The sequence below is a fragment of the Tinamus guttatus genome, unplaced genomic scaffold (assembly GCF_059628265.1).
Source record: "Tinamus guttatus ecotype Peru unplaced genomic scaffold, ASM5962826v1 Tinamus_guttatus_pri_ptg000247l, whole genome shotgun sequence".
NCBI lineage: Eukaryota > Metazoa > Chordata > Aves > Tinamiformes > Tinamidae > Tinamus > Tinamus guttatus.
Window position 1 is genome coordinate 2,404,998 of NW_028288781.1, and position 27,313 is coordinate 2,432,310.

The 27,313-nt window shown below is 37.7% G+C and overlaps 1 protein-coding gene across 1 annotated transcript in view; it reads left to right on the top strand.

Moving 5' to 3' along the window:
• NAA15 (N-alpha-acetyltransferase 15, NatA auxiliary subunit) overlaps positions 1 to 27,313 on the top strand; it is a 35,403-nt gene that overhangs the window by 2,333 nt on the left and 5,757 nt on the right. Inside the window, exons 2-15 of the mRNA XM_088526542.1 lie at positions 12,139 to 12,223; positions 13,078 to 13,182; positions 13,880 to 14,037; positions 15,806 to 15,940; positions 16,102 to 16,255; positions 17,363 to 17,482; positions 18,137 to 18,232; positions 18,369 to 18,475; positions 18,884 to 18,956; positions 20,948 to 21,117; positions 21,456 to 21,608; positions 23,381 to 23,509; positions 24,587 to 24,800; positions 26,030 to 26,223. Of these exons, the coding sequence (XP_088382668.1) occupies positions 12,139 to 12,223; positions 13,078 to 13,182; positions 13,880 to 14,037; positions 15,806 to 15,940; positions 16,102 to 16,255; positions 17,363 to 17,482; positions 18,137 to 18,232; positions 18,369 to 18,475; positions 18,884 to 18,956; positions 20,948 to 21,117; positions 21,456 to 21,608; positions 23,381 to 23,509; positions 24,587 to 24,800; positions 26,030 to 26,223 (1,893 nt within the window). The remainder of the gene's footprint in view (positions 1 to 12,138; positions 12,224 to 13,077; positions 13,183 to 13,879; positions 14,038 to 15,805; positions 15,941 to 16,101; positions 16,256 to 17,362; positions 17,483 to 18,136; positions 18,233 to 18,368; positions 18,476 to 18,883; positions 18,957 to 20,947; positions 21,118 to 21,455; positions 21,609 to 23,380; positions 23,510 to 24,586; positions 24,801 to 26,029; positions 26,224 to 27,313) is intronic.

Consider the following 27,313-nt stretch of genomic DNA (forward strand, 5'->3'; position numbering starts at 1 on the left):
CAACACACTAGACTAACCTCTCCTAGTCACTTTAAAGATATGTGGAGGTTCTCACAGAAAAACGCCTCAGTTTGAATGGCATTTCACAATTTTGTTTTCCTGTAGTGCAAAGAAAAAGGATCTGCATGATTAGGCTGTGTAAGAGGCATATGTCACAGTGTTAGCTATCACTTGTTTGTTTGTTTGCTTAAACTTGGGCTTTCATTAAGAAGAAAACATCTGGTTTACACAATTTCTGAAAATACTCATGTGACCAGCTTTACACTACTCACTGTTACTACACTACTTGGTTAAGTCCACAAGTACATATTCCTGTGCTTCTGCTGCTCGATGGTTCTGTGGAATTCAGAAGAAAAAGCCAATCTCCACAGTATCCCTTACTTGTTCCCAAACCTTTTGTACATTTAAGATGAACTGAGTCCTCCATGTCATTCTTTGGACGCAGAACGTCAGTAAGCAGCGCAGAGGTTACTCTCAAAAAATTCAGGTGAAGGTGGAGAGGAGGGTAGAACAGCAGATGCAGGAGTTAAGGAAGGAATAAAAAAAACAAGCCTTTTGGTACCTAGAAGGCTGGAAGCACTTTACTCCGTTTTTTCCCCTCTTTCTTCAGTTCCCTTAAGTGCAGAGGATGTACTCCCTGGTCTCATGGCATTCTGGCAGAGCAAGGTGGTGCAAATACTTTTCATGGTTGCTGGTAGGCTTAGCCACTGGCTAACTGCAGTAAGGTGTATTCAGTGCAGTGCATGAGGTGTATTCAGACTTGATTAAATAATTTCTTAGTGATTCTTAACCTTACTGTGAAAAAGCTGCAGTAGAAGTAGCTTTCTCAAGATGTAAGATGCCATGTTGATCTAGCGTTGTGTATACAAACGCTGCATGTCATATATAGGTTAGAGCTTCCTACTCTGTTTGGCATCAGTGTTGCATGTTGTCTTCCTGATGTCTGGAGAACCAGACATCCTTTGTGCTGGTATCCTTAGGTTCTTGGAGGATTTGATGGGGCATGGCCAGAACCTATGATCTCCAGTGGGGCGTTGCAAATAATCAGGATGTCTGTTGCAAATTAGGTAGGATTTGGGTTTCACTTCTAATTGGTCATTTCTCATGATATTGCTGTTTGAGCCTGCTTCTTTGAACTGCTTTTACTCCCTCTTATTTTGACTTTGACAAGCGTATGTGGATGAACTTCCTAAAGAAGTTTAAAAAAAGCCTGTTGAACAGCCTCTCTTCAGTGGCTCTGCTGTAAATATGCCAAGTCCCTCCTGCTGGCCATCTTCCTGAATCTGCTCCCTTGTCCCTCCACTTTCAAACTAGATAGACCTGTGCGTCTCCTCCACAAAGACTTTCATCAGTGTCATCCATACTTTAAAAGTAATGCGCACTTTATCTCATAAAAATTTAGATGATGACTTTAAGGGTTGCTGAGGTGACAGAGTTGGGATTTCCTTTTTACAGTGGTTGTGATGCCAGATTAAAAACTGATTTCCAAAAATTCTTTTATCAGCAGCTAATACTTAGTGCATTTCTTCTGTGATCATCATTACTGCACAATAATGCAATCAAGTATGTTTGCCTCCATAGTTTTAACACATATCTCTGAAACAAGGAATTGCTAACAAGATTTCTCTGGTAACTTGGCTGCTGAAATGTCTATCACTTTTCCTTTGCTGGAAGGAATACCCCACTTAGCTTTTCAGGCAACAGGAAAATAATTGTCTAGATTGAAACTGAGATGGCCCTGAAGTACAGGCTGTCTGCGTTAGGCAGAGTCAGTATGTCCTATTTATGTCTGTTTTTTCAAACTTGCTAAAGGAATGAATTGGTGTTTGAGACTCTAGGAGGTTATTAAGGTATTACTTGAATAATACTGCTATTGCTAATGCTTCTTAGCCAGTTTAGGTCTTTTTTTTCTCTTTTTTTTCATTAAGGGTTTCATAAATCGTGCAAATAAGATTTCCTGCTTTAAATTTCTTCATAACTTGTGTTCCTTTGACAATGTCATTTCTGAGGGGAAAAAAAAATCCATCACTAGAAACACATATAGCCTAATTTCTTAATGGTTGTGAGATCATAGCCAGTCTTATGTTATTATGGTTATAGATGCTGAGCCCAAAGATTTCTTTGTGATAATCTGAAGCTAATCTTATTTAGGGAAATGGACTTGATCCCTTTTAGATAGTATATGGTGTCAGTAGGCACTGCCCTTTATTTTGGTTAGAATTTGATCAAGTCACTTTTGCTATTTTGTTTTGTTTTTGTTTTGTTTTAAGGTTTGGGGTTTTCTTAAGGATTTTTTTCTGATTGAGCTTTTGGAGCATCCCAGGTTTAAATCTAATCTGCAGCAGCCCTGCCTTACTTTTAATACCACTCTTACTAAAAGTTGCAGTAAGTGCTTTCTGATTTTGCTGATAGGGGATTTAGAGAAAATGAATAATTATTCATTGCTAGTCTTGTAACAGTTCTTATTGATCCCAGTTTTAAGGATCTCCTGTCTGTTTCTGTGAGATCACAGTCAAGCCAGCCAACCTTGTAATGTTGAAGAACAACCTTTCTTAATAACTGCATTTGAATATTTCACAATGGCTAAATGCTACCGAGCAACATCTCTCGTACTCAAGAGTTAAGGGTAAGGAATTCTCTGGGCTTAGGTAGAAAATGACAGTAACTTCACTATGTGTTGCTGCATTGCAAAATGGGTTGAAATGTCCAAGTGAGCTCAGAACAAGCTGTTATATGGGCTACTTCAGCTTTTTTTTGTTTTGTTTCTTACTATATCTCCAAATTTGAGTTAACTTGCTTAACAGTTCCAGTTTATTATTAAAAATAGTATTCATTCTGTCCATACTGGATTTTTGTGAGATGCTGTTGTGGTTTCATGCTGAACTCAGACCTAACGCCTGAACATATGAGTGGTCTAGGGTATCTGATGTTAGATGGCATGCAGCCACATTCATCATAGTCCCCCTAAGGAGGGGAGGTTAAAATAAGTGAGTAGAGGCGGCAGAATTGGTATTGAATGATGGATTTTTTAGCAAGTGTTTTAAGTGAGTAAGGATTTCTAGTTTTCCTTCCAGGAGCGCTTTTGTCAGCAGCTGTTCCTAGCTGATTTTATCAGTTATAGAAATAAAAGACTAATTCAGAAAACGTAGAATTTTCCTGCCCCCATATTAAATGGAAAGATCCACTTCGATTCTAATCTTTTCCCTTATTTCACCTCAGAGCAGTTCTCTTCCCCTGGTATTTTATAACCAGTTTTGAAGTATCAGTTGGTACCACAAAGGAAGGCAGACTCTGCAGGAGGAGGATTTCATAGTCTGTTAAGTGGGCATTGCAATTGCTGAAGCTGTTTGCTGTGTAAAATTTCTGTTCATTAAAACTGTACAGCAAACACAGGATAGTTGGTTTTAGTTTGATAGTAAAAATATAAAAGTTGGTCTCTTTTCAGTAAAAATGTGCCTCTAGTAGGTTTGTCTAGTTTTTCAGCCTTCTGCTTTATATGTCATCTCTTTGTCTCGAAGTTCGAGTTGGTATGGTGGAAGCCTTTTCTTAGAGCTGTTGAGCTGTTCGGTATGGGCAGGGCCCAAAAGACCTGCTTACTCACAGCGAGTAGTTGCTCCTAATGCCTCTAGCTTTTGGAATCTGCTTTACTGAATTTAGCTTGAATTAGAGCACCATAGTGACTTGACTCGACCTGATCCTGATTGAGCCTGGCTGGAGCAAGAGTAACTGTCTTGCAAAACCCCCTTGAGCAGCACGCTGACTGGAGTTATTAGTCTCTAAGGTGCTGCCTCCAACCTGTGCTAGCAGAAATAGCGTCTGAGTGTCTAACGTGCATATGAGGCATCTTAACGCACACCTTGCTGCTAAGGCAAAGTATGTCACAGCCAGGTTGCTAAAGCAGCTCTTACTGGGTTGCAGCTGCAAGTGTATGTGTTCCTAGCCCCTGCTGGGAGAAACTGCAGAGTCCCATAAGGGGACCCACTTGCCACAACAAGGCAGGTTTTGCCTGCCTTCCGCTCAAGCTTAAGAAACCTTCAAGAAAGAGGGTAGCAGAGAATGAAATCCCTGAGCTCTTCTAGCAAGGTAGCCCATACCCTGTCATACTTTGTCCTGGGGATCTTTCAGATGTAAGTAGAAGCTTGCCTTTGGATATGTGTATTAGTTTTCTGTTTAATAATTCTGGTATGTGATGAGGAATAGATGGCAATACATTGCCTCTTATGAGGATGCATATAGCTGTCAAGGCACTTAAAGCTCACTTATGTGTGAGCTGCAGAAGAAGAAAGTTCAGTACCTGTGGACTAACAGTAAGAATTTCAGATTGCTTGTTGGGAATGATTCCAGTGTTGGTTCTAGTTTAGTTTAGGAAAACTTCTAAAAAAACTTACTTTTGTCTCATCCATTTTTAGCATTGACTGCATTAGGGTACTTGCTTTGCAGGGCCTTTAAACCTTGCCCCTACACCCATCCAAAGATGTTATGTTGAGCTTGTCTTATAGCTGGATGTGCTGGGGCCAAGTGAGGATGCAGAGCAAGCAGTGCAGGGTGCTCTGATGGACCGTTCAGCGGATTTAAGCCACGCTTGAACCAGCTGGACAGGGCATAGGTGTCTTCCCAAGCGCTCCTCTTAGAAAAGAGCTCTCTGCCTCCAGGATCTAGCTGATCCTTTGCTCATGCGGGGTTAAATCAGTTTGGAAGTCCTAAGTTCCATGCAGCGGGATCTTTTGAGAGCTTGTTGAGAAAAGTGTGCTGATAAAACATGGATGGAGCCTGGCCACGTTGTGGATCACAGTGCTCCAAAGCTGCTTTTAATTTCCTGCCATTACATTTTTAGATATTAAACTTTGGCAGAATATGCAGCCTGAGTTGCAATAAAAAGGGTTTGTGCTCCTGGAAGATAACGTGTCCAAAATATTTCATGTGTAATGGTAAAGTCAGGACTGCCATACATATGCTCTGCATTTGATGCTATGAGGCATGTTAAAATACAGTGTTTGACTCATCCTTACATACGTGAACCCTTAAAATACCTCTATTTTGAGAAGGAACATGTGACGGGCAGGTAAAATCTGCTGCCTGATTACCTGTAGCAAACAGAGAGCTTGGTTTTGTGAATTCCAGGACTTTCTAACTTTTCTAACATGGCTGGAATATTCCTAAAATGCATTTGTTAAAGTATTTTTTATGAGAGTGAAATGCTGCATAAGGGATGGATAAAAGTCATCTCAGTGCTTTCATTAGCAGTCCTTGCAAGTGCTGCTGTAATCAGCAGCGTGGCCTGTCAGTTTTCCTTTTATGCAACCTTGCAGGCAACTGGTGGAGTTGCTAAGAATCCAAGTGAGTCTTATTGCTGGCAATAGGTTTGGTGACAAAATTTAGAAAGTAGGTGTGCTAGAGGGGGAATATTCTCAACTCGGATGCAGGGGAAATCCACCTCCTTCCAGCAGTTAAATACCTAGGTAGCCTGTAAATAGTTAACTCTTTCCACCTTTCTTGGTGGCAGGCATCAAGAAGTGGTGCTTTTGGGATCCCATGGTAAGCAAGGATATGTGCAAGAAACCTGCTGGCCAACGACTAGCTCTGCCCAAAAGTCCTAGTTTATGTAACTTTACACAACTGCATTAAAGCTGGTATTATTTTATTACTATGCATACAGAAAATGAGTTAGAGCATGAAAAAGTCTGGATATGCTTAGGACATGCTGAGGTTCAGGCCACAGGATGCATAGAGAAGTTTGTTAGGTACTCTGAAACATCTGGCAACTTATTAAAATGAAAGCTCTAAAGGGCAGCAAGTCTCTTAATAGCGATGTTGCACTGATGGATAGTTCTTCTTCTTCTGGAGCTTTAGGGTTAACTTTTCTCTCTGGGAAGCTAAGGTTTTGCAGCTCTGGAGCTGGCAGGGGAGGGCGCGGGCCCAGTCCTGCGCCGCCGTGCGTGTTGTCACAGGCCATGCTGGGCGCCTGCCTGCCGAGCGTCATGATGGGGCCGTGGCGGCTGGCTGTGAAATCACGTAAGCAGTGCCTTGGCTCAGGAGAGGCACCTCTGCTCTTCTAGTCATTTCTGGAGCTATGAAATATGTTATTCACTACAGCGGTTTTCCCCGTTCAAGAGCTGGATGTGACTACCTCAAGCTATCCCCGTCTGGGAGGAGAGAAGCTATCCAGATGGAGACAGCTGTGCCTTGCCTTCCAGCAGGCATAGGGGTAGTTAAGGTGACACTGTTCCTAGTTCTGCAACTCTTTACTAGTTCTTTTCCTGCCTTCACCCAGAAGAAATTGCTGACTCCCTTAAGAGCTTCCTCACACAGGCTGTGTATTACCTGGCACTAATCTTTCCTTGTGTTACTCTTCCTTCTCCTTTTGCAGTGTTTGCTCTCTTCTGTTTCTTAAAAGACCTATCTTTCATGTCTCTGTTCCTATTTTTCTTCCTTGAAGTCACAGATTCACAATGGTTTGTACTAGCCATGAGTGTGTACTGTATTCCTTCCTTCTCTTGTACTTTTAAGCTTTTTAGTCTGTAACCTCTTTTGGAGAGGGAGGTAAGTGTATGCAAGGAGTCTGAGTGCTGCTGTTGGGCCGGCTCTGAACCGATTCCTCCCCTTTTCCGAAGGAATGAAAGTCTCTCTTGATTTGATTCGTTTCCTCCCATCCCCTTCTCAAAAGTATAGAGTGTCCGTACATGGGGATGAGCAAAATCATGAACTTTAACAATTTTGAAATGTTTTCATTAACAGAATGAAACACTCAAAGTATTAACCTGAGAGTCTGGAGAAACTGTATATAGGAAATGTACATATGTCTACCAAACACCTGAAAATAGACCCCAGATTCTTTACTTGGAGGTATATGTAGGTATGACTGTTTCCATCTTCCTACAGTGCTTCAGGTGATAAATGCGCATCCTCAATTCCAGATAATTTTATTTTAGTCCGCTAACAACCCAGAGAACAATTGGAACCTTAAACTTAAGTGGGTAAAAGTCCTTAAGTGTTTTCTTTTTCGTTGTTTGTTTGTTTTCCTTCCCATAGTCTAAAGGAGAACTTGTTACCACTTTCACTGAGAGATTACTCTGTTAGCAAGCTTACAATGCAGGGTATTTTTTGTTGCTTGGGGAAGAAATCTGTGTGTAACTGTTTCTTGTTACTAGCATGTATGGCTAGCATATATTGGCTGACTTTCCTTGAGCTTCAAGGTGAAAGATTGTTAGAGTACATAAAATAGAACTGTTTAGAGATAAGATTTCATGTTCGTAACCAGTAGACCATCTGAACAGCTGTACTTAAAAGCAAGGTGCAAAACCCCCAAAATACCTCTCTTGCTTATGACAGTGCCCAGTTTCCGTAGAGACAGCTTCTCAAGTCTCTGTGGCAGCACCACTTTGGTAACAGGTTCTGCAGTCTGCTCACAAGCTGCCTAGGTAGGAGCAAATGTCTCCATGTTTGGGGAGGCTGTCTGGCTGGTGAGCTGTATGACTGATCTGCAAAAAAACCCACAAAACCCTGTACTGGATCCTCTTTTGTTGTCACCAGGGTGTCTCCTCGTGCTGTGACCAGGGTTTTATTAAAGAGGAGACAGATACTTCAAAGCAGATTGTAGCTAAAAAGTGCAAGTCAAGTTAGCAAAACAAACAGATGCTTCAATTTACATAAGCTTTAGTCTTCTCCTGCTAGGTGGTTGCCCTGCTGTCCCCTCTCTGAAGGCAGAGAGAACTTCCTTATGGTGATTGCTTCCGCTTTGCATCCCTGCTGCTTTGACTGCTTCCTCTGAGCATCTTTTCCCATTCCTCTTTACTTTCTGTAGCTCACTTCTAGCAAGGGGAGGAGGAGACAGGAAATAAATGTAGGGGTAGAGTCACTCCTTGTTGTACCCTGGCTCTTCAACCTTCATGTTCAGCTCCGTTGAGCAGCGAGGAAGTAGCACGGCTTAGTTGCATAGCTGCCCCTCTCAGTGTTTATTGCTGGTGTGTCTTTGCTTTAGAAGAACTCAACTGAAGATGAGCTAGCAGCCTTCATGATGCAACAGCAATGTCAGGCAGATAAGTTGAGGTAGATAGACCATTTCAAGAGCTCCCATAACATCCATTTATTTATTTATTTTTAATTCTGAACTACAACTGTTAGGAGGACAAGAAAATTGTCTGCTGTTAGGCAATTTTACACTCCTGTTAAGTCCTTCAGAACCAGTAAACTAGGATCAGTAAGATTGTCGTGAATGTCCTTCTAATTGCCATAGGTTTAGGGTCTTTCAGGAGCAAGTTTTTCTTTATTATTATTCAAGTTGTAACATTGGTATCATACAGCTTAAAGTGTACGAGTAACTGTTTATAACATGACTTCTTCCTCCTATTTTTCAACTTCTGCTTAAAGATTAGTACGCACAATGGACCAACAGAAGCAAAAGAGTTTTTAAAAGTTCAAATTATAGGCCACTCTCGCATTTTGCATAAGGAGGCTAATGTATAAGGAAATTGCTAAACATTCCTCTATAGTTTTATTAAATCCAAATATAGCATTTTGCAGTCAGTCTCATCTTTTTAGAGGAACACAGATTCAATTTTAGGATGTATTATGGTTTACTTCAGGCCTTATTAACTGTGAAAATAAATGTATGCTAATCTAGCTTTTGTATGTCAAAAGGATACAGTTTCATTCAGGTAAGCACTATCAAATGAAAAAGGAGAAAAGGAACTTAAAAACTTAAATACTTTTTTTCCTTTAGCTTCTAATGTAATTTAAATTGGGGCACCATTTAAGGAAGGCTGTGATATATGAAACAAGTTTGTACTTAAGTGGTAAAATACAGCAGGCAAGCAGAAGGCAACTCTCATCAGGATTTAGTCAATGAGAATGAAAATTATTATCGATGTAATGTTCTTTGTTAATAGTTTCCCCCAAATACTGCAAGTATCCCTGCAGGCTGATCCTATTCCCAGTGTATGAGCCGAAAACTTGAGAGTGCATACTTGTTACACTGGGCAGTGCAGTGTGTGGGATCCTGCTTGGCTGCATATGGTCGCCATGGTCATGTCCAACAGGTTACGTTTCTGGCAGCTGCTGCCTCAGAGCTTATCTTGCATGGTTAACCTTAAAACTGAGTTGCACGTCCCCAAAGTTGTGTACAATTCTGGGTGTGAAGACTTTATGTAGCTAACTAGTTTTTGTGGGGTTTGCATTTTTCCTAAAAACCTCAAAGATTAAATTATAAGATATGAAGGTAGGATTTTTTCGATTGTGAGGAGATGTAACTTAGGACCTGAAGTTGCAAGGGCCTGAATGTGTGTGCCTTGCACATGAGTATTTCCAGGAGCTTTCTACCCACAAATGATGTCCCGAGGCTGTTGGACATTCTCTCTGCTATCTTGGCAGTGCTCTACACAGGAAATTGTTTTGTCTGTGTTTCTGCTTATGCCTTTGTGGTTCTGTGGAGTAAAGAATTCAAGTCGTACAACTCCATCTCCTCCCCTAAGTATCCCCAAATTCCAAAAAGATGAAAGAATTTCGTAATGTTAATAATAATACCCTGTTCTGAGGAACTGCTTTCATCTAGGTAATGAGTATCTTAGTAAGATTGTTTGAGAAGTTGCATGATATACAAAGAACACAATTATCAAGTATATTCAAAGGTGTCTAATTATGGGGAAAAACGAGAACAGGAGGGGCTGGTGAAGAAGAGACTGGATTAACAGGATGGGGCACCACGTATTTTCTTTCATCATGCTGAGTGCATGAACTATAGAAGCCCATGCTGCTGATACGTAAAACAATAATGTATGCCAGAACAGCACTTTTTTTAATAGACTTTTTTTTGCAGGGAAACCATTAACACCTTGTGTATACAAATATGTGGGAGCTATTGGGAAAGAAGAAAGTGGTTTAGATATCTTCAAAGTTGATTTTAAACTTAAAAATGCTTCACACAGCTACAAATAAAAGACCCAATAGCAATTTCTAATTTTGGAAAAACATTCTTGTTTAATTTTTGCTTAATGAAAGGATCTTTTTTAGGGTTTTTTCCCCTCATGTTTTCAGTGTCTATTTGGAAGCGTGGAGATTGTAAATCGGTGATGTCAAAGGCACATGATATCAGAGTTTTGACTCTTGAACAGTTCAGAATCTACGTATTTAACAAGCAAAAACATCCGCTGTATAAAGTTCTGTAATTTTTTTCAGATTGAAGTAGTAGAGTTGAAGAAATTTACTCCATTTATATTAGAAATATTCCTAAGAATATGTACTGTTACCCAACGAAAACATCATATCTTGCTAAGAGAAAGAATTGGCAGATATAAACATTGCTTTTATTTTACTGAATGGTGTAATGTTTTGATGAGGAGTGGTTGTTGCCCCTAATCCTAATGCCTGTGGAATTCTGTTTCAGAGCCTCTCTGTGTTGAGAGCTCCATAAAGAGCTCAGATCTCTCTGGAGAGTGTATGTTGAGTCGCTGGAGAGTGTATGTTGGGTCGATGTAGGTTTTGGATTTAGCTAGCTGTGTTGTGAACAAGTATCTGTGACGATAAAACCACTGGCAATTTGTAATGATTTAACTCTTGGCAACCAGAGGAGTCTTGGACCCTGGCAAGCACGTTATTAAACACACACTGAGCTTCTAGTTCATTCCCTTACATACTATGAACTCTTTTTTTCAGGCTAGAAGTGTAGTAGTGGGTGAATAATCAAACGCAGAGAGGCCATTCTGGAGAAAGGCACAGAGAGCAGGAGCGGCTCTTGTCTGCAGCGATTTTCAGCCAGCTGTTTGCTGGGTGCCTCATTTCAGGAGACAGGGCCAGAGTGACTAATGCCACAGAATCAGTGCTGCACTTCTCACTTGTTCGGTGCTCACTCAGTCCTAGGAAATTTCAAAGAGCAGAGAGTAAGAGTCAACAAATCCCTTCCAGAACAGCAATAAGCATTACAAAATGTTATGGAAGATCAGGTGAGCAACATCAAACACAGTTCTTGGTCTGAACACAATTCTGTTTTTAAAGGGAAAAAAAAAAAAGAGAGAGAGAGAGAGAGAGATATACTGATTTGGGTCAGAAGACAGTGAAATACTAGTAGAATTTGCTAACCTTGTCAGCCTGCAACCTTCTCATTTTAGCTGTCTTTTGTTGATACCTGTTGTCCTGAAAGCTTTCTGCAAAAGTAATTTATTGTTTTATAGACCTGGTACCTAGTATAGGCTTACTCATGTTGGCTTGTAAAGTAATCATAAGTATTGCCATTGCAAGACTTGAGTTTCGTCATGCAGACAGGAGGTTCACAGGGTTCACAGACTCCTGCTTACCAAACACTTTACCTGGAAATAGGGAAAGTAACTAAGTATCTTTTTGTGATTTGTTTTGAATGTAGACATCCTGATCTTGAAGCACTGTCTGTAGTTAAACTGAGAGTCAATTCATGTGGTTCAAATGATGAAGATAGCACTGCTTATGGGCAGAGCTGCTGCAGTGAACGCTTCTGGCCATGTAAAGAAGTGGGAGATTCTGGCAGTGGAGGTCTTTTGAAAGTCCCACTGGAGTCGAGCTTTGAAATGTCAGGGCCTGGTGTGTGGTAGTTTCTGTGGGGATATTACATTGTAGAGCCCTTGCAGTACTTGAGGGTTTTGGATCATAAATTGTTTAGGTATGGTCAGATCTGTTGGCACGTACTAATTTAGAAAGTATGGATGTATACAGGGCACAGGTGGTGTTCAAGCTGATATAAGAGGTTGCTTTCAGAGATAGTATAAGCTCCATTTTGACCTTTTTGCCTGTATGTTTTTGGGACATTCACGTGGTCTTTCTGCAGAACATAATTTGTCTAGAGTGAGTTGAATGCTTTGAAAAGTACATGATTAAATAAGAGATTTTTGTTAAAGGAAACTTGAATCTATTTAGGTGCTTACACTTCCCATGATGGGCTTACATGCAAAATTGCTGTTTTGTCATGTGCCTTCAGATATACATTTAAATTTGTGTTCAAGAACATATATTCCTTAATATAATGATAGTATTTTAGTTACAAAAAAGTGGAGAGACTTGTTCAACTGTTAATGCTTTTTTTTTTTCCCCTAAAGATTCAGTGGTGCTTAACATGGGAGTGTGGGGGAAAGCTTCTTTCAAATTTTTGAATGAACATATTTTGTTCTTCTCCAACAGAGGTGTTATGAACATAAGCAGTATAGAAATGGGCTGAAGTTCTGTAAACAGATCCTTTCTAACCCAAAGTTTGCAGAACATGGAGGTAAGTTTTCAACAGGTATCCGCTCTCTGTCTTTTCCTCCAATATGCTTTAAGATAGATAGTAATTTTTTAAATTTTATAAATACTCATAGTAATTTATTAACCATTTGCTGTTAAAATACATTTTCTTAAGGTAAAGTAATAAGACCTTCTAGAAACCTACACCATGATAAACACTCATTGAATTGATAAACACACACTTGCAGTTTTAAAGACAGATCTTACCAGATAATCATATGTTGCCATTCTTTATCATGGTGCTGCGTATTTAATATCCATTTTAATATGTTGCAAGTTTAATACATGTATGGATTGCTCAGATTAACTTTTATGAGGGAATGGCTCTTAGTTCATGTGAAGGCAAAAGAGAGATTGGATAGCACTGAGCAATGTATGTGTATCAACTTGCACCCTAGTAAAAGCAGCTTGCTTTAACTATGGATTTGGGACTTTTTTTCCACATTCCAAAAAAAAACTTTCTTCACCAAGTACGTTGGTGTGGGTAGATGTGTGGAGGTCTCAAGAATGTTATGAATAAATGCTTGATTGGTTATAATATTCTTTTACAGTAAACATTCTTTTCCTCCAAAAATTTGTAGAAGAGATGAGAATTTTTACTATTTTAAAATTCTGCTTTACTTTTGATATAAATACTGCATTGAATTTATTTTGGAGTATGTTACGTGAGTGAATAATCTTCAAGTGGTGCTTTCCTTACGAGAGAAGAACGTCAGATCTTTGTGCTGCTTACAGCTGAGTCTAAAGTTGCAGTTGTGGATATTTAAAGTTGCTAGAGTAACCTTAAAAGCTCTTACAAAAATCAATAACCTGTATTTGTTTAATCCTGATGTTTAGAAACTTTGGCAATGAAAGGACTAACGCTAAACTGCCTAGGGAAGAAAGAGGAAGCATATGAACTTGTGCGTAGAGGCTTAAGGAATGACTTAAAGAGCCATGTCTGTATCCTTGTTGCAATATTGCATTAATTTATGAATGGGAGAGTTTTGGGAGTGGGGAGGTGCATGTGAGGGGGTGGGTAGAGGGTTTTTTTTTCTTTTTTTGTCTTTCTGTAACTATTTGATTTATAGAGTATCACCGATAACCCGTAACAATAGTCTTCAAACTGAGAGTTTGAATTTGTAAATTTTATGTCTAGTACACAGGAATATTTTGTCTAAACTATCTAGAGGGCAGCTGTTTTGCAGCTATCCTGGCAGTCACTGTCAATTCAAATATTATCCTGGCTTGCATTATGTTAGTAGATGCAATGACGTTTGTAAGAACTTCTCATGTACTTAAAATGCAGGAAATCCAGGCACTTCAGTTGTTTCAAATAAGCCCTTATTCAAAAATGTATTATGCAAGCCTGATAATCTTGTCTGAGATGCTACTGTTTGATTTCTTTACCTCTTCCCAAACAGAAAAATTGAATTTATAGTTTATTATATGCATCTTATTCGTCTAATTGGTGAATAAATCTCTATCTTCAGTTAGCAATCTGTTTGTTTCTTTGAACGAAAGAAATGTAATGATTGTAATAACGTTACTGTCTGCTTATAAACTGCTTAGGAGGTTTTACCAACTGTTATGTCATTATCACATTGGGTTTGTTTTCTCTCTGCGCAAATTCTGTAGTATCCTTAACAGAGTTTTTCAGGTTGGCATGTGTATGGCCTTCTTCAGAGGTCAGACAAGAAGTATGATGAAGCTATCAAATGTTATAGAAATGCACTGAAATGGGATAAAGACAATCTTCAAATTTTGAGAGATCTTTCTCTGCTGCAGATTCAAATGAGGGATCTTGAAGGTTACAGGGTAAGTATGCATACTGCATCTATGTTACATTTCACATCACAGAAAAGGCTGCAGGCTGCTACGTGCAACTTTAAAAAGTGCACAGTCTTAGACTGGGAAGCCCAAAGTATTAAAGCTATGTCCTAGTCAATAGTTTATGAAAGTAAAGGCGGACATATAACTGATCATTTTCTTTTAAGGTATAACGATTTAATGGCTTTATTTTTTCAGAGTAGAGTTGTTTGCTATAGGATACTTTTAATATTGTAAAATCCAGCTATATATAATCCCTGCCGTTTTTATTACAGTCTTGGAAGGGCTCTTGTAGCTACCAGCTCCTGAGGAGGATCAATAGGCAAAGTAAGGGTGTTTTGTTTTAAACCACTTTGCACCGTATATTCCTCCTTCTGGTTGTCCATGGGAACCTCTAACTCAGTGGCGATCCCTTAGCAGTGAGTGACAATACCAGTTAAGCAGTGGTTGGCAGTGTAACTGACAACACATGTTTTACTATGCAAGTGTTAGCTTTTTTTTTTAAAAAAAAAAAAAAAAAAGCTTGCTTGAGGTTTAACCCAGGAGATTTTGGATAATATGTGTTGGAATATTTGACAATATGACAACTTTTCAATTTTTTTCGGTCTGTTAAAGTTGCAGTTATTAAAACACATCAGTTGGTTTCTTCATCAATTATTTTCTCTTCAAACTGGAGTAATGTTAGTTGGTCAAGAAAAAGTTTTGCTCTTGGAGCAGTGTAGAATCACCAACTAAAATAGGTCCCCAGTGAATTTATTGCTGGTTTAGGGTATCTTACAATCACTCTTTTTTCATATTAGTCACTTTCATTTTGATTCATTTTGTGGAGGCGTTTTGGTATGCCCAAATTTAGGGTAGGTTCTAGAGTTCACTTGCAAACTCCATATTCTTTTTGTTGTAATGGCTTCTGGAAATATTTGAATATTAATGCATAATTATTAAGCATATGATAGCACAACATTATAGAATAGGTTAATTGCTCAATGTTACCATGCTTAAAAGCCAGTAATTTGTGTTTGCATGTATACTAGTCTGAAGAGTGGAGACTTGAGCCCTGGAGGAAGTGTTTTCTTAGCTTTACTTCCTACCCTTTCCTGTTTTATAAGAATTTGAGAGATCTTGCTTCATTCTGACCAATCTCTATGTTACTTAGTTCTTTGTTAATAGTTCTTTTGTCCAAGCTTTTTTAATAGCTTTTTTGTTTTTCTTTGAATTTAGTTGGAGATACTTTCCAAGAGACTATTGCAAAACAAGTCAGCACTCTCCTCAGATTCAGTGTGATTCCAAGCAAATTTGTTACATCTTAGAGCTGTAATTATTCTTTCACCAAAGAATGGGGACACAGTTTCATGATTAATTTGTCCCAAAACACTTGTAATGATTTAATTCACTTCCAAATTGAGTTCGATGGATCAATATATCATAAATGTTTTTGCAGATCAGACAAAAAATCCTTAATTGCATTCTATTCATGAACAGTAGGATGAGTAAAGCACATGCGTGGTACTTTTATAAATTAGTCTGATTCCTCAGTCTTTTCGTTTGGAAATAATAGGTGAGGGCTATATTTACTCTTAATCAGAAAATACAAGAACATCTGTTCTTCCTCTTGGTTATATATAATATTGCTACGTATATAAAACTAATTGTTAGTGACATTCCTTAAGTGTTTGAATACAGAGAACAGAGTATTGCTTAGTGAGTTCTACAGTGCATCAGAATTGAATCAAGAAAATTAGTAGCTACTTTTTTGCAGGAAACAAGATACCAGTTGCTTCAGCTCCGACCTGCACAGCGAGCATCATGGATTGGTTATGCTATTGCCTACCATCTGCTGGAAGATTATGAAATGGCAGCAAAAATCTTAGAGGAATTTAGGAAGACGCAGCAGGTAAGAGGAAAACATGGAATTTCTATGTGGGCGGCTGCTTAAGCCAGAAAGAAGGCTCTGTATTTTCCGTTGTGATGTGCAGTGTCTTTACTCAAAATGATTAAATTTCAAGTGCATTTGAGAAGGATGATCATTCTTGTGCGTCTTGCTTTCCTATGTAGACATCACCTGATAAAGTGGATTATGAGTACAGTGAACTGCTGCTTTATCAAAATCAAGTCCTCCGAGAGGCAGGGCTGTATAAAGAAGCTCTGGAGCATCTTTGTACCTATGAAAAGCAGATCTGTGATAAATTGGCTGTTGAAGAAACTAAAGGTAATTACTTCTAGAAAGTAGTATTGTTTTGTGTACTTGCATATTTCTGTGTAATGAATATCGTAGATAAAATAATTTTAGAAATATGATACTTTTTTTCCCCCTGAATTATTTAATGTCAATTTATTCCTTACTATTAAGCCCATTTATATCTTTAAGAACCTAAACTTAGTTTAAAAGAGGAAAAACAAAGTAGTCCTTTCCTGTTGTCCAGGTTCAGCAATAAAAATGGTGATGGGAATAACTGGCTTTTTTGTGTCAGGGAAGACATTCCCAGTAACAGTAATCTCGGTCTTGCAAGAACAACGCAGGAACTGAGCCCCTGGTCTGTGGGGCAGAGGTGTGGATGCAGGAGCCTCCTCAGGGAGGATTACTGTTCCCCACTGCCACTCACTGTGACTGGATGACCTGGTGTGCATATACAGAGTAATGGCTGTAGGAATGCTGGGTTTTGGACATAGTACTTTTTTTTTTTTTTTTTTTTGGCTTCAGTTGGAGGAAACTACTGGGGGAAAAAGGTATTCTTTTTACAGCCTGCTCACTTTCTACAGGATACTACCATTTTTGTTTTGTTTTGGTGCAGGGCTTTATGTTGTTCTTAGATATTATGCATCCTACAGAAAAGCCTGCTAATAAATGACTATTTTTGCGCATATTCAGTGTACAAACAAAGGCCGTTGGGAATGAAATACAACTGAGTAGTGCTCGAAATGGCATTGGTATTTCTCACTGTTAGGTTTAAATTAGCAAAGCTAACTTTCCCCTCAGGGGAAGAGTTTAGGCTTATATCCCAGATTCTGTCGTTATTAGGGAGAGAACTATTGATCTTTTCCCTGACATTTAATATTGCCTGTAGTGCCTAAGTGAGCCTATTTGTAGGTAGCAGTGCCTTTTTACAAAATTGCATATGGCAATTATGTGGCATAGAGAGGAGATACGTATCTGTCAACCAGTTTGTGATGCCACAGTGATGATTTGTTTCTAAGAAATTAGAATCTGGATGACATTAAGGATTCTTTTTTTCTTTTTTTTTATTATAGAGTGGTTAATATTTCATAGTTTTGTTTTCCTGATTCTTTTATTTAAAACTTCTTGCATTTTACACAGGAGAACTTCTGCTCCAACTTGGCAGGCTTGAAGAAGCAGCCGAAGTCTACAAAGGCTTGCAAGAAAGGAATCCTGAAAACTGGGCCTACTACAAAGGCCTAGAAAAGGCACTTAAACCAGGTAACGATTTGATAGATTGTTGTAAGCAAGCTATTTCTAAACAAACAGCACTTGATATGTATCAAAATTTGGTGAACTTATTGAAAGCTAGTTAAAGAAGTTTCCATTCAAGTTCTGAGTTTTGTGTGTATATTTTATTAAGGAAGGCTAGAATTATTTCCTGAATTGTTTTTACAGTATCTGATTTAAAACCAGAACAACAAAAATGCAATATAATCTCATTGTGCGTGATTTAAAGAAGAAAAAATCTTAGTTTTAATTAAGAATTTTTCTCTTGTCCAAAAGAAAAACTGCCACCTACAACACAAGATTAAGAACACAGAAGAAAAGTTCAGTTCTCCTGAATGGTTCTTTGTTCAAGAGTTCAGCACAGCATTAAGGCAGACGTCCATCCGTACATTAGCTTTTTTATGTAGCCGTGCAGTCATAACTACTGTTAGAAGAAGAACTTACAGGCGTTGAATGCTTGAAATCATTTATTAGTGCAACTTCAAAAAATGGAATGGAAATTAATGTTCTTTAGGAAGTATATACAACACTGCTATATATTCTGACTTCTTTTAACTAGATATAATTATTTTGCATATCTTTCCCATCCCCTCCACATTATACCTAAAAGGAAGGAAAAAAATAAATTGTACATTTCAATTCCAGCCAATATGTTGGAAAGGCTAAAGATCTATGAAGAGGCCTGGACTAAATACCCAAAAGGACTAGTTCCAAGAAGATTGCCATTAAACTTTTTGTCAGGTAAGTGCATTTTTGACAAGCAGATAGCAAATAACACTCATGTTCTTCATAGATATTTGTTTTGACAGTATAAACAGCCTAGAATTGATAAGTAATGTGTGATAAAACAAAATCAACAGGTCTTTTTCCTCTCAAGGTGAAAAGTTTAAGGAATGTCTGGACAAGTTTCTAAGGATGAATTTCAGCAAAGGTTGTCCGCCGGTCTTCAATACTTTGAGATCGTTATACAAAGACAAGGAGAAGGTAGGAAAACTATTCAGATTTTTGCTTGAACTCTCTTGCATTAAGGAAGTGAGAGAAAGTTTTCCTCAGTGCTTACTCTTGTCAGCACTGTTGTGTGTTATGACATAGTATGTCTAGGAAAATCAAATACAAACATGCATAGCCTTGTGCCAAGTTAGTATTGTTTTTTTTTAAAAAAAAATCATTTGTTAATTATTAGCTGCTCGAGTGTTAACACAGAGATATTTTCTCTAAATTAGTTAAAAAGAGAGGTGAGGTCAAGTGCATTTCTGTGTATGTGTTGTAATTTAGAATATAGGAAAATCTTTTGCCAAGAACAACTAGTTTGGGTTACACTAAATAGTTAAAATTAAAGTGAAATACCATCTTACTCAGAGATTTTTTTTTTGTCTTGTCTTACACATATAGGTGGCAATTATAGAAGAGCTTGTGGTAGGTTATGAAACCTCTCTAAGAAGCTGCAGGTTATTTAACCCAAATGGTGAGTGTTAAGAAAACAATATTTTATGGAAATATTACCTTCTGTGAGCAATGTGTGAATGAAGATACTCTTGTATCTCTTTTTCTGAAAGCACAGAACCAAACCACAGTTGCTTAAAACTGGGCATTCGACACATATATTCAAAATCTCTTTCCTTGCTCTAAATGCTTTACTGGATCCAGAAGAGTAATTATCTCTTTGCAGATTTGAGTTCAAAAGTTCAAGATTCAAGTTTATCATTCTTCAGGAAAATGCAAAATTCAGAATTAGGCAATAATGCTTATTTGCAGCAATCTGAAGCAAGAAGAAATTAATACTGGTTTGGTATGATAGAGCTTTCCAAATTTTCTTGGTTTGGATTTGGTGGGGTGGTATTTTGTTTATTTTTGAGAGTTAAAAAAATACCGTTTTCCGTGTTCCTGTTTTGTTCTGTGGTATGGCTTGTAGTATTTTGTTCTGTGGTATGTGGACACCTATTTTGTTCTGTGATATGGTTTGTGGTATTTTGTTCTGTGGTAAGGCTTTGTGTGTTGAATCTAGCCTCCCTAGTTTCTTCTCTGGGAGTTTATGGGTTTGTGATGTTTCTTTTAGTCATTTGCCCAACTGTTTTATAACAGAAATTTTCTTAAAAAAGAAAAAAAAGGGGGGGGGGGGAAGGAGAAGTAAAAACAGTTATTGCATAAAATCTCAGTAAAACAAGGTCATAAAATATTGTAATCCATTTATAATAGTGTAATAGTGTAATAATTAGGATAGCATGAATGACTCTGTACATTAAAATTCTTCAGGTTGATCTTAATTATTAAGCTTATTTTCCCTGAAATTGTAAAAGGCTGCTTCCATTTGCAGAAGCAATAATGTGATGTTTCCATATGAAACTGTCATCTAAGTTGCCTGTTAACTTTCCCTCAATTTAATGCTGTAATCTACAATACAACTAGGTAGTGTCTGTTTAAATATTTTTGAGCCATCCAAAAGCATTCATTCCCGATTTAAGGAAATGGGATGTTTTGATTTCAGTTTAATTCACTATTTATTTGAACAAAATTTTCTGTCGTCAAAGCGAACAATTTTCCACTACCTTAAAATAGCTAAATGAGTATAATTGCACAGTGAATTTATATTATAAGCATTAAAAAAAAAAATAATAAAACCTTTTGGAAAGACTAACACCTCCCCACCATCACTCCTCCCCTGCCCCCAAAGGTGTTTTGCATCGTGGTCATAGTTAAGCAGTGAAGTTGACTTAATTTTTAAGACTTTAATATTTTTGATTTGAAGCAAAGCTACCTTTTAGCATTGACTTGCATATAGGAGCGTTTTCTGTAGATGTGATGTAAAGATATGCTTAGGTGAATAGTAACAACTTGTCAAAAGTAGAGATGGAAAATCTCCTTAAAGGTTTGGAATAGAAAGGGACTGTTTTGTTTGAAAAAATATTTGAATCTCTTGGTTGAAAACAGAAATGTTGAATGTACTTGAAATACTTGCCCTATTACTGTGCGTCATTTTGTGTTTAGCAGTGCTCCAGGCTGTACTCTCACCAAAACAAGTAATGAATAAAATGCTGCCAAGACTTTTGTGGAATTAATGTTTTGTAGATGTCGAATGTGTCGAGTTGTATCTGTACTATTGGGCACATGTGCTCTACATCTTGCACTGGATTCCTGCACCTTTGCCTGTGCAGATTAGGGGATTAGCTGGGACGTGTTGCAACTCCCTGCTGACCCATCCACCCATGTTTTCTTTCCCTTAAAATCAGGAAATGGGAGGAGTACAGTAAGTGCTCAGGTCTTGCAAAATATGGGTTTGGTGCTTGTCTGGACTTGAGGGTTTGTCAGCACTTGCAGGTTTTGTGTTGGGGTCTGATGTAAAGACAGAGTTAACTTCAGTGGCTGCCTTCATAAGACTTTCCTTGTGGCATGTTGCTTGAATAAACCATAAGGGGAGGAAAAAAAAAAAAAAAAAGCCCAATGTCTTTCTCTCTCCAGATGATGGTAAAGAAGAACCTCCAACCACTTTACTCTGGGTCCAGTACTACTTGGCTCAACATTATGATAAAATTGGACAGCCATCCCTGGCGCTAGAATATATAAATGCTGCTATAGAAAGTACTCCCACTTTAATAGAGCTCTTTCTTGTGAAGGCAAAAATCTATAAGGTAAGTTTGTTTAACATAGTGATCAGAGCGGGTTATTTTGTACCAGAAGATTTATTTATATATGCCAGGATCTTTACCACTGCTTATGCTTTCCAGTAATTATTTTGTCATGAACAATAAAATACTATACGCTATGTACTATTAAAATACTAAAAATTTGTCAGTAGGGATTAACCAAAGTGTCTGTTAGGCATTTTTGGGGAATCTTCTAGTTCTAAAAGGCCTGTAATTCCATAATGGAGGAAGGTCTAAAAATGTACTTACCATATCGAACAGGCAGTGGATAAAATACACGTTTCTAATTATTGAGCTTATATTTAAATTTCTTTCTCTTTAAGCATGCTGGAAATATTAAAGAAGCTGCAAGGTGGATGGATGAGGCTCAGGCTTTGGACACAGCAGACAGATTTATCAACTCCAAATGTGCAAAATATATGTTGAAAGCAAACTTCATTAAAGAAGCAGAAGAAATGTGCTCTAAGTTTACAAGGGTTGGTTTTATCCAATTTGTAGTTCTTTTGAATAATATGTAGATCTAGTGTCCCATGGCATATTTTGTTCATATTATGATCTAACTTTTCTGATTGTTTAAGTTCTGTTTTATGGCAGCTATGATGGCTTGCTTCACTAACAGTAGAAAAAAAAGCGGTTTAGAATTACTCTTTGATAAGCCTAATTGCATAGTCCCTAAGTGGCAACTTAACATTTAAAACTTGATTTTGATCTCTTTGCTAGGTAGGAAGAATACACTATATCCTTTCTAGAAATAAGCACTTCGAAAAAATATTTTTGAGATTTCTTTAGACTCGGTTGATTCTCTAAGACCCTTAAAACATCTGATAAAGTTCCTCATCACTCATGTTTTGTTCAAAATGATTTTAAGATAGGTTATTCAGTTTTCTTCTGTAATGGAATTTCTGTGCAGCTGGGGGCTGAAAGGTTTTGCAAGATGTCATCCTTTTATGAATAAGACCTAACTGCTAAGGCCATGTTTAATAGGAATGAAGGGAAGCTTCACATTTTGTCATCTTCTATCTCCTGTTGCTGCTTACCCATGATCACTTAACTAGCATTAAAAAATAGCATTAATTTGATGCATTAGTTTTTATCTTTGCAGAAATCTGTTCTTACTGGTTTATGGTCTCAAAGCTTAGTTATCTTTTTACAAGGGTTATTCATCTTACCTGCTCCTAATTTTCATAAGTGAAAGCAGGCAACTCAGTCTTTTCTGGCAAATGATTGGCTTTGAGGACTGGCCATATCATTCATACGTCCCAACAGCAACAAGCAATTGGGGTCTTTAATAATCTTTTTGATCCTTGATGTCAGTAACTTGCCTTCGTTAAAGGGATCCTTTTTAAAAAGGATATCCAATGAATTTTGGACCTGTCTGCACCATTCTCTTGGTGAAGGAAGAACCAAAGAATTTTCCAATGGGTGGGAGGACAGCACAAGCCCACTGCAGCCATGTGATTTCCAGAATGTGAAATGGAAAGAGAAGTTCCCTGCTCTCGCTCTTCCGTCATGGCCAGCAAACCACCTGCAAACTGCTCTAGCCCTGCTCAGTAGTGCTGATTGTTCAGGAAATGACCTATTGCTACTGTCAGTTGCTTTGAGGCTTAGCTCAGTCAGCAAGTTTCTGGAAAAACAAGTGGCAGTTCCAGTAACAATTCCTGTAGGTGCCAGTGTCAGGCCACCTCTTAGAATTTTTCTGCCATTTATCTTCATGCTGCAGAGCATTATATAACTTGGGCATAATTAAAGAAAAGCACCAAGTGAATGCCTTTGGTATGTTAAAGAGGAGGAAATATGAGAGAATAAGGTAAATGGCCACCACCTGACTATTCTTTAAATGTTTCTGACTCCCAAACAGTTGAACACAGCAGATTTTTTTAGTTACTTTATATATACATATATATATATATATATATATATATTTACTTCAAAGTCTTGATTAATAAGCCATCCATTTTTGCCGTTCTGTTTTGCTCTTTGCTTGAGGTAGTGTTTTGGGTGGAGGAACTAAAAACTTCAGTGGATATGTGGGACTTCATAAGTTATGTCAGTGTGCAAACGCACGGAAAAGCCATATTAAGGAATAACCTGAAATATGGCAATCTCAAACATGCAAGAATCCAGTTTTGAAATTCAACCTTTTAAATGGCCTTTTGATGCGTGCTTTAAACTAAAGTGAGATGCAAGAAACAGCAGTTAACAAGTTGAGTGAGATATATTTTTTGATAACACTGTTCTGTCCTTTCAGGAAGGAACCTCGGCAGTAGAGAACTTGAATGAAATGCAGTGCATGTGGTTTCAGACAGAGTGTGCACAAGCTTACAAGGCAATGAATAAATTTGGAGAAGCACTTAAAAAATGCCATGAAATTGAGAGAGTATGTATCTAATTAAGCTGATTAGGATGGAAACGCTTGCTTAAGTTTACTGTGCCGATATATTTTGTTTTTAACAGTATGCTCATAAGTATGCTCCCTGCAGAGACTTTGTTTCCTATTGAATACTGGGTTATTGATTAAACTATATTTTTTCCCTCATTAAAAATGACTTTTAGCATGTACTGGAAGGAGAGATTGTATGAAGTATATGCATAAGTGGTAATTGGTTATTACCGCACTGGAAAGAAGTCTTAGATATATTATAGACAGTGCTGCAAAAGCCGTCGTGTTATGTAGCAGTCAAAAGGCAAACCCTGTTGGGAATTATTATGAGACTAGAGAATAAAACAGAAAATACTTTCCTGCCACTGTATAATTTTATAATACTGTTGACATTTGAATATCATACTTGATTCCCGTCACCTCCTTAAAAAATGAGCTGGAGAAACATGAGCTATGGAATACCTTCCACAATAAGAGGGTGTGATTAGCTTGTCACATTGCCATACTCAGCTTTGGCAGGCAGCAACAGATTAGGAAAAACACAGGGAGAAGTTGAAGAAGGGAAGGACTTTTCAGTATTAAAAAAAAAAAAAAAAAAAAAAAAAAAAAAAAAAAACAAGGGGACATCAGGTGACAGTGAGGCAGCATATCTTAAACAAAAGGAAGTACTTTCTCATACCACATGTGATTAAAGAATAGAATTTGTTCTCACAGTATTTTATGGAAGTCAGAGGTATGAACTGAAAACTTAGACAAGTTCATAGAAGAAAAAAAATCAATTGCTATTTAACTGCAGCACCAATGACAACCTTTTTCCGTAACCTGTAAATTGTCAGAGAGTGGTTACTATTAAGGAGCTTGTGAACTGTGCAGATCTTGGTTCAAACCTGAGAATTCCCTCGCTTTTTACTTAGTTTTTTTTTGGTTGTTTCAGTCGTACACTTTCCTTATTACATGTCAAACAGAAGTCTTTCATAGAAACTATTCCATACTTTTTTAATGAAAATATGTATAAAATGAGGTGCTTCTTTTTTCAAATGTGAATGCTTGCTAAGTAATGTCCTGTTGTGTTAGCATTTTGTAGAAATTACAGATGACCAGTTTGACTTCCACACTTACTGTATGAGGAAGATTACACTTAGGTCTTATGTGGACTTGTTAAAATTAGAAGATGTACTTCGACAACACCCCTTTTACTTCAAGGCTGCACGAATTGCCATAGAGATATATTTGAAACTTCATGATAATCCCCTAACAGATGAAAATAAAGAACACGAGGCTGATACAGGTATTTCAATCTCAGGATTTATTGTGTACGTAGCTTCACTGATTAGTGAATATTTTAATTTTATGGAGTTCTAGTGTTCTTGTATTTGACAGACCCCCGAAGTAACGTGTGCGTGTGTCGTGTATGTATTTTTTAGTTTTATTGTTTGTTTGCTTTTTAATTGGACAAATTGTACCTGGACCTGCAAGATTAGTGTATTGAAAGTTAAACTAATACATATCTTTGTCTATCTAGGTGTTAAAAAGCAGCTATATATTTTGTGTGGGTGGTTATAAACATATTTCTAGCAGGTACAGAATACTCTGGGCAAAATTATGTTTTTGTTATGAAAATATCTGAGAAAAGATTGAATTCTCATGGTGGATCCATGAAGAAATCATCCAAAGAAGATGTGCTTGGAGTGATTTTTTTTTTCCCCTGCCTTTTGCTTTTCCCTCAGCATCTCATCAGTATGCAGAGGTCCAACTGATAGCCACATAAATCATGTCATCTTTTGTTATTGATGTTATAAAGGATTTAAATGTTATTTTTTCTTTTCTCTGTCCATCTTCTGATTGAAGAACAACTTAAGTGATTATGGCTTGGGGTACCTTACATGGTATGAACAGAGGCATCTGAATCCTCCAAGAAGAATTTGTCAAGTTTAAAGATTTACCATCTCAGTTCATTTATATAGCTTCAAGTTCATATCAAGAAAAGTGGGAATGTAATAGAATTGCTTGTAGCTGATTTATGATGCTTTTCAAATCAATTCTCTGTGCTTTAACTAGAGAGGGACATTCTGAATGTGAATTAAAAATTTAAGATGTCTACAGGGCATTAAAAGCAAAATGGGACTGCCTATGCCAAAATATTATTATTTCACCTTATTTCTGTTAAACCATTTAATCACTACATTAAACTTAACTTTCCTGTTGTGTAATTCCTAAGGCATAAGTCAAACGGTAGTGGTGTGAACTTTTTACTCCTGGCACTATGTTTGTGAAGTTGTGGTGATTGTTTGGTTCTTCAGCATGTCATACTGTTGTTCTAATTTCTGTTGCCCTCATTTCACAAATGTGTGAATTACAAAGCACTATCATAGACTGTCCAATTTTTATATTGTTAGTAAACAAATTCTTACTAGTTAGTAAACTTTTTAAAAAATAAATACAGTAACTGACACCTGGTTGAGGTGGGATAATGTTAGAAGTCAACGTAGTCTGTGTTTTACCCTTTGCCGGTTACAGCAAATATGTCTGACAAGGAGCTAAAGAAGCTACGGAATAAGCAGAGAAGAGCTCAGAAGAAAGCACAGCTGGAGGAGGAGAAGAAGAATGCTGAGAAAGAGAAGCAACAGAGGAATCAGAAAAAGAAGAAAGATGATGATGATGAAGAAATTGGAGGACCGAAAGAAGAACTTATCCCTGAAAAACTGGCAAAGGTGCTTGCTAATGTAATATTAAGCATTTGGTTTGAATAAGAGTCAAATGTTTAGAGAAGTTACTATGAACATGGACGGCATTTGAAAGCCAGCCGGATAACATGTGAAGAGAAGCCATTCAAAGAACAAACATGTGGCATGTCTTAAAAATTGAAGGACAGTTTCTAGGATGGTTCAGATAGATTGTCAAAAATGTGATGAAATTGCTGCTTCTCATTCTCAAAGGCAGCAGTCCAGAAGCCATAAGCACTTTGCTACAGATGGCATTCTCTTCATGTATGAACCACACTAGCTTGCTGATTATATCCTATTTCTAGTTAAGCAGATGGAGGTCTTTCTGTTCTGTATGTAAAATAAATATCATTACACTCCCCGGGTCCACAGGAATTTCTGATTCAGATGAGCACAGGCAATCTGGAAAAGAGAGAGCGCCAACAGGAGACACCAAGAAACTGAATGCTTTAACAGTATTTGTTTGCAAACAAATAAAAGGATAAAGAGTCTGCCTAGAAGTTGCAGTAGACTAGGATGAGATGGATCTGAGGTTTGAATTAAGATTGTAGAGATGTGTAAGAGGGAGATGATGCAGAAGACTGTTTTTGTGATACATGTTGTGCCTGTAAGGAGCAGGAAGGCATCTGGAAAAAAAAATATAGAATGGGCTTGAAAAACATAGACTGGAAAAATGAATTTCTAGTAATAGCTGTAAGATAGTAGCTAAGTACTGATAGATTCAGTATTCAGTATCATCATGTTACAAGGATAACAGCTATTATTGGGCCCTGGGGGACTATATTTGAGATCATCAAGAGTGAACTTCATTATATAGCCAGGAAGCAAGTGGCTTCATAGAAACTGGCTCTAGTTGTTTAGATACTGTCTGAAGCATTGCCATTGTTTAGCTTGCTGCTTGCTAGCAAAGGCAGTTTCATTATGGTGCAAATTAGGAATGTAGCTGCCTCTACAGTACATACAGCAATTAAGTTCTGGAGCGGTGGACATCCCAGGTAGTGGGATATCCCAGGAAACCTCAAGTTGCTGCCAGGGTTGTAGGGAAATGGTTATGGCTGTATAATGCAGCCCTCTGGCA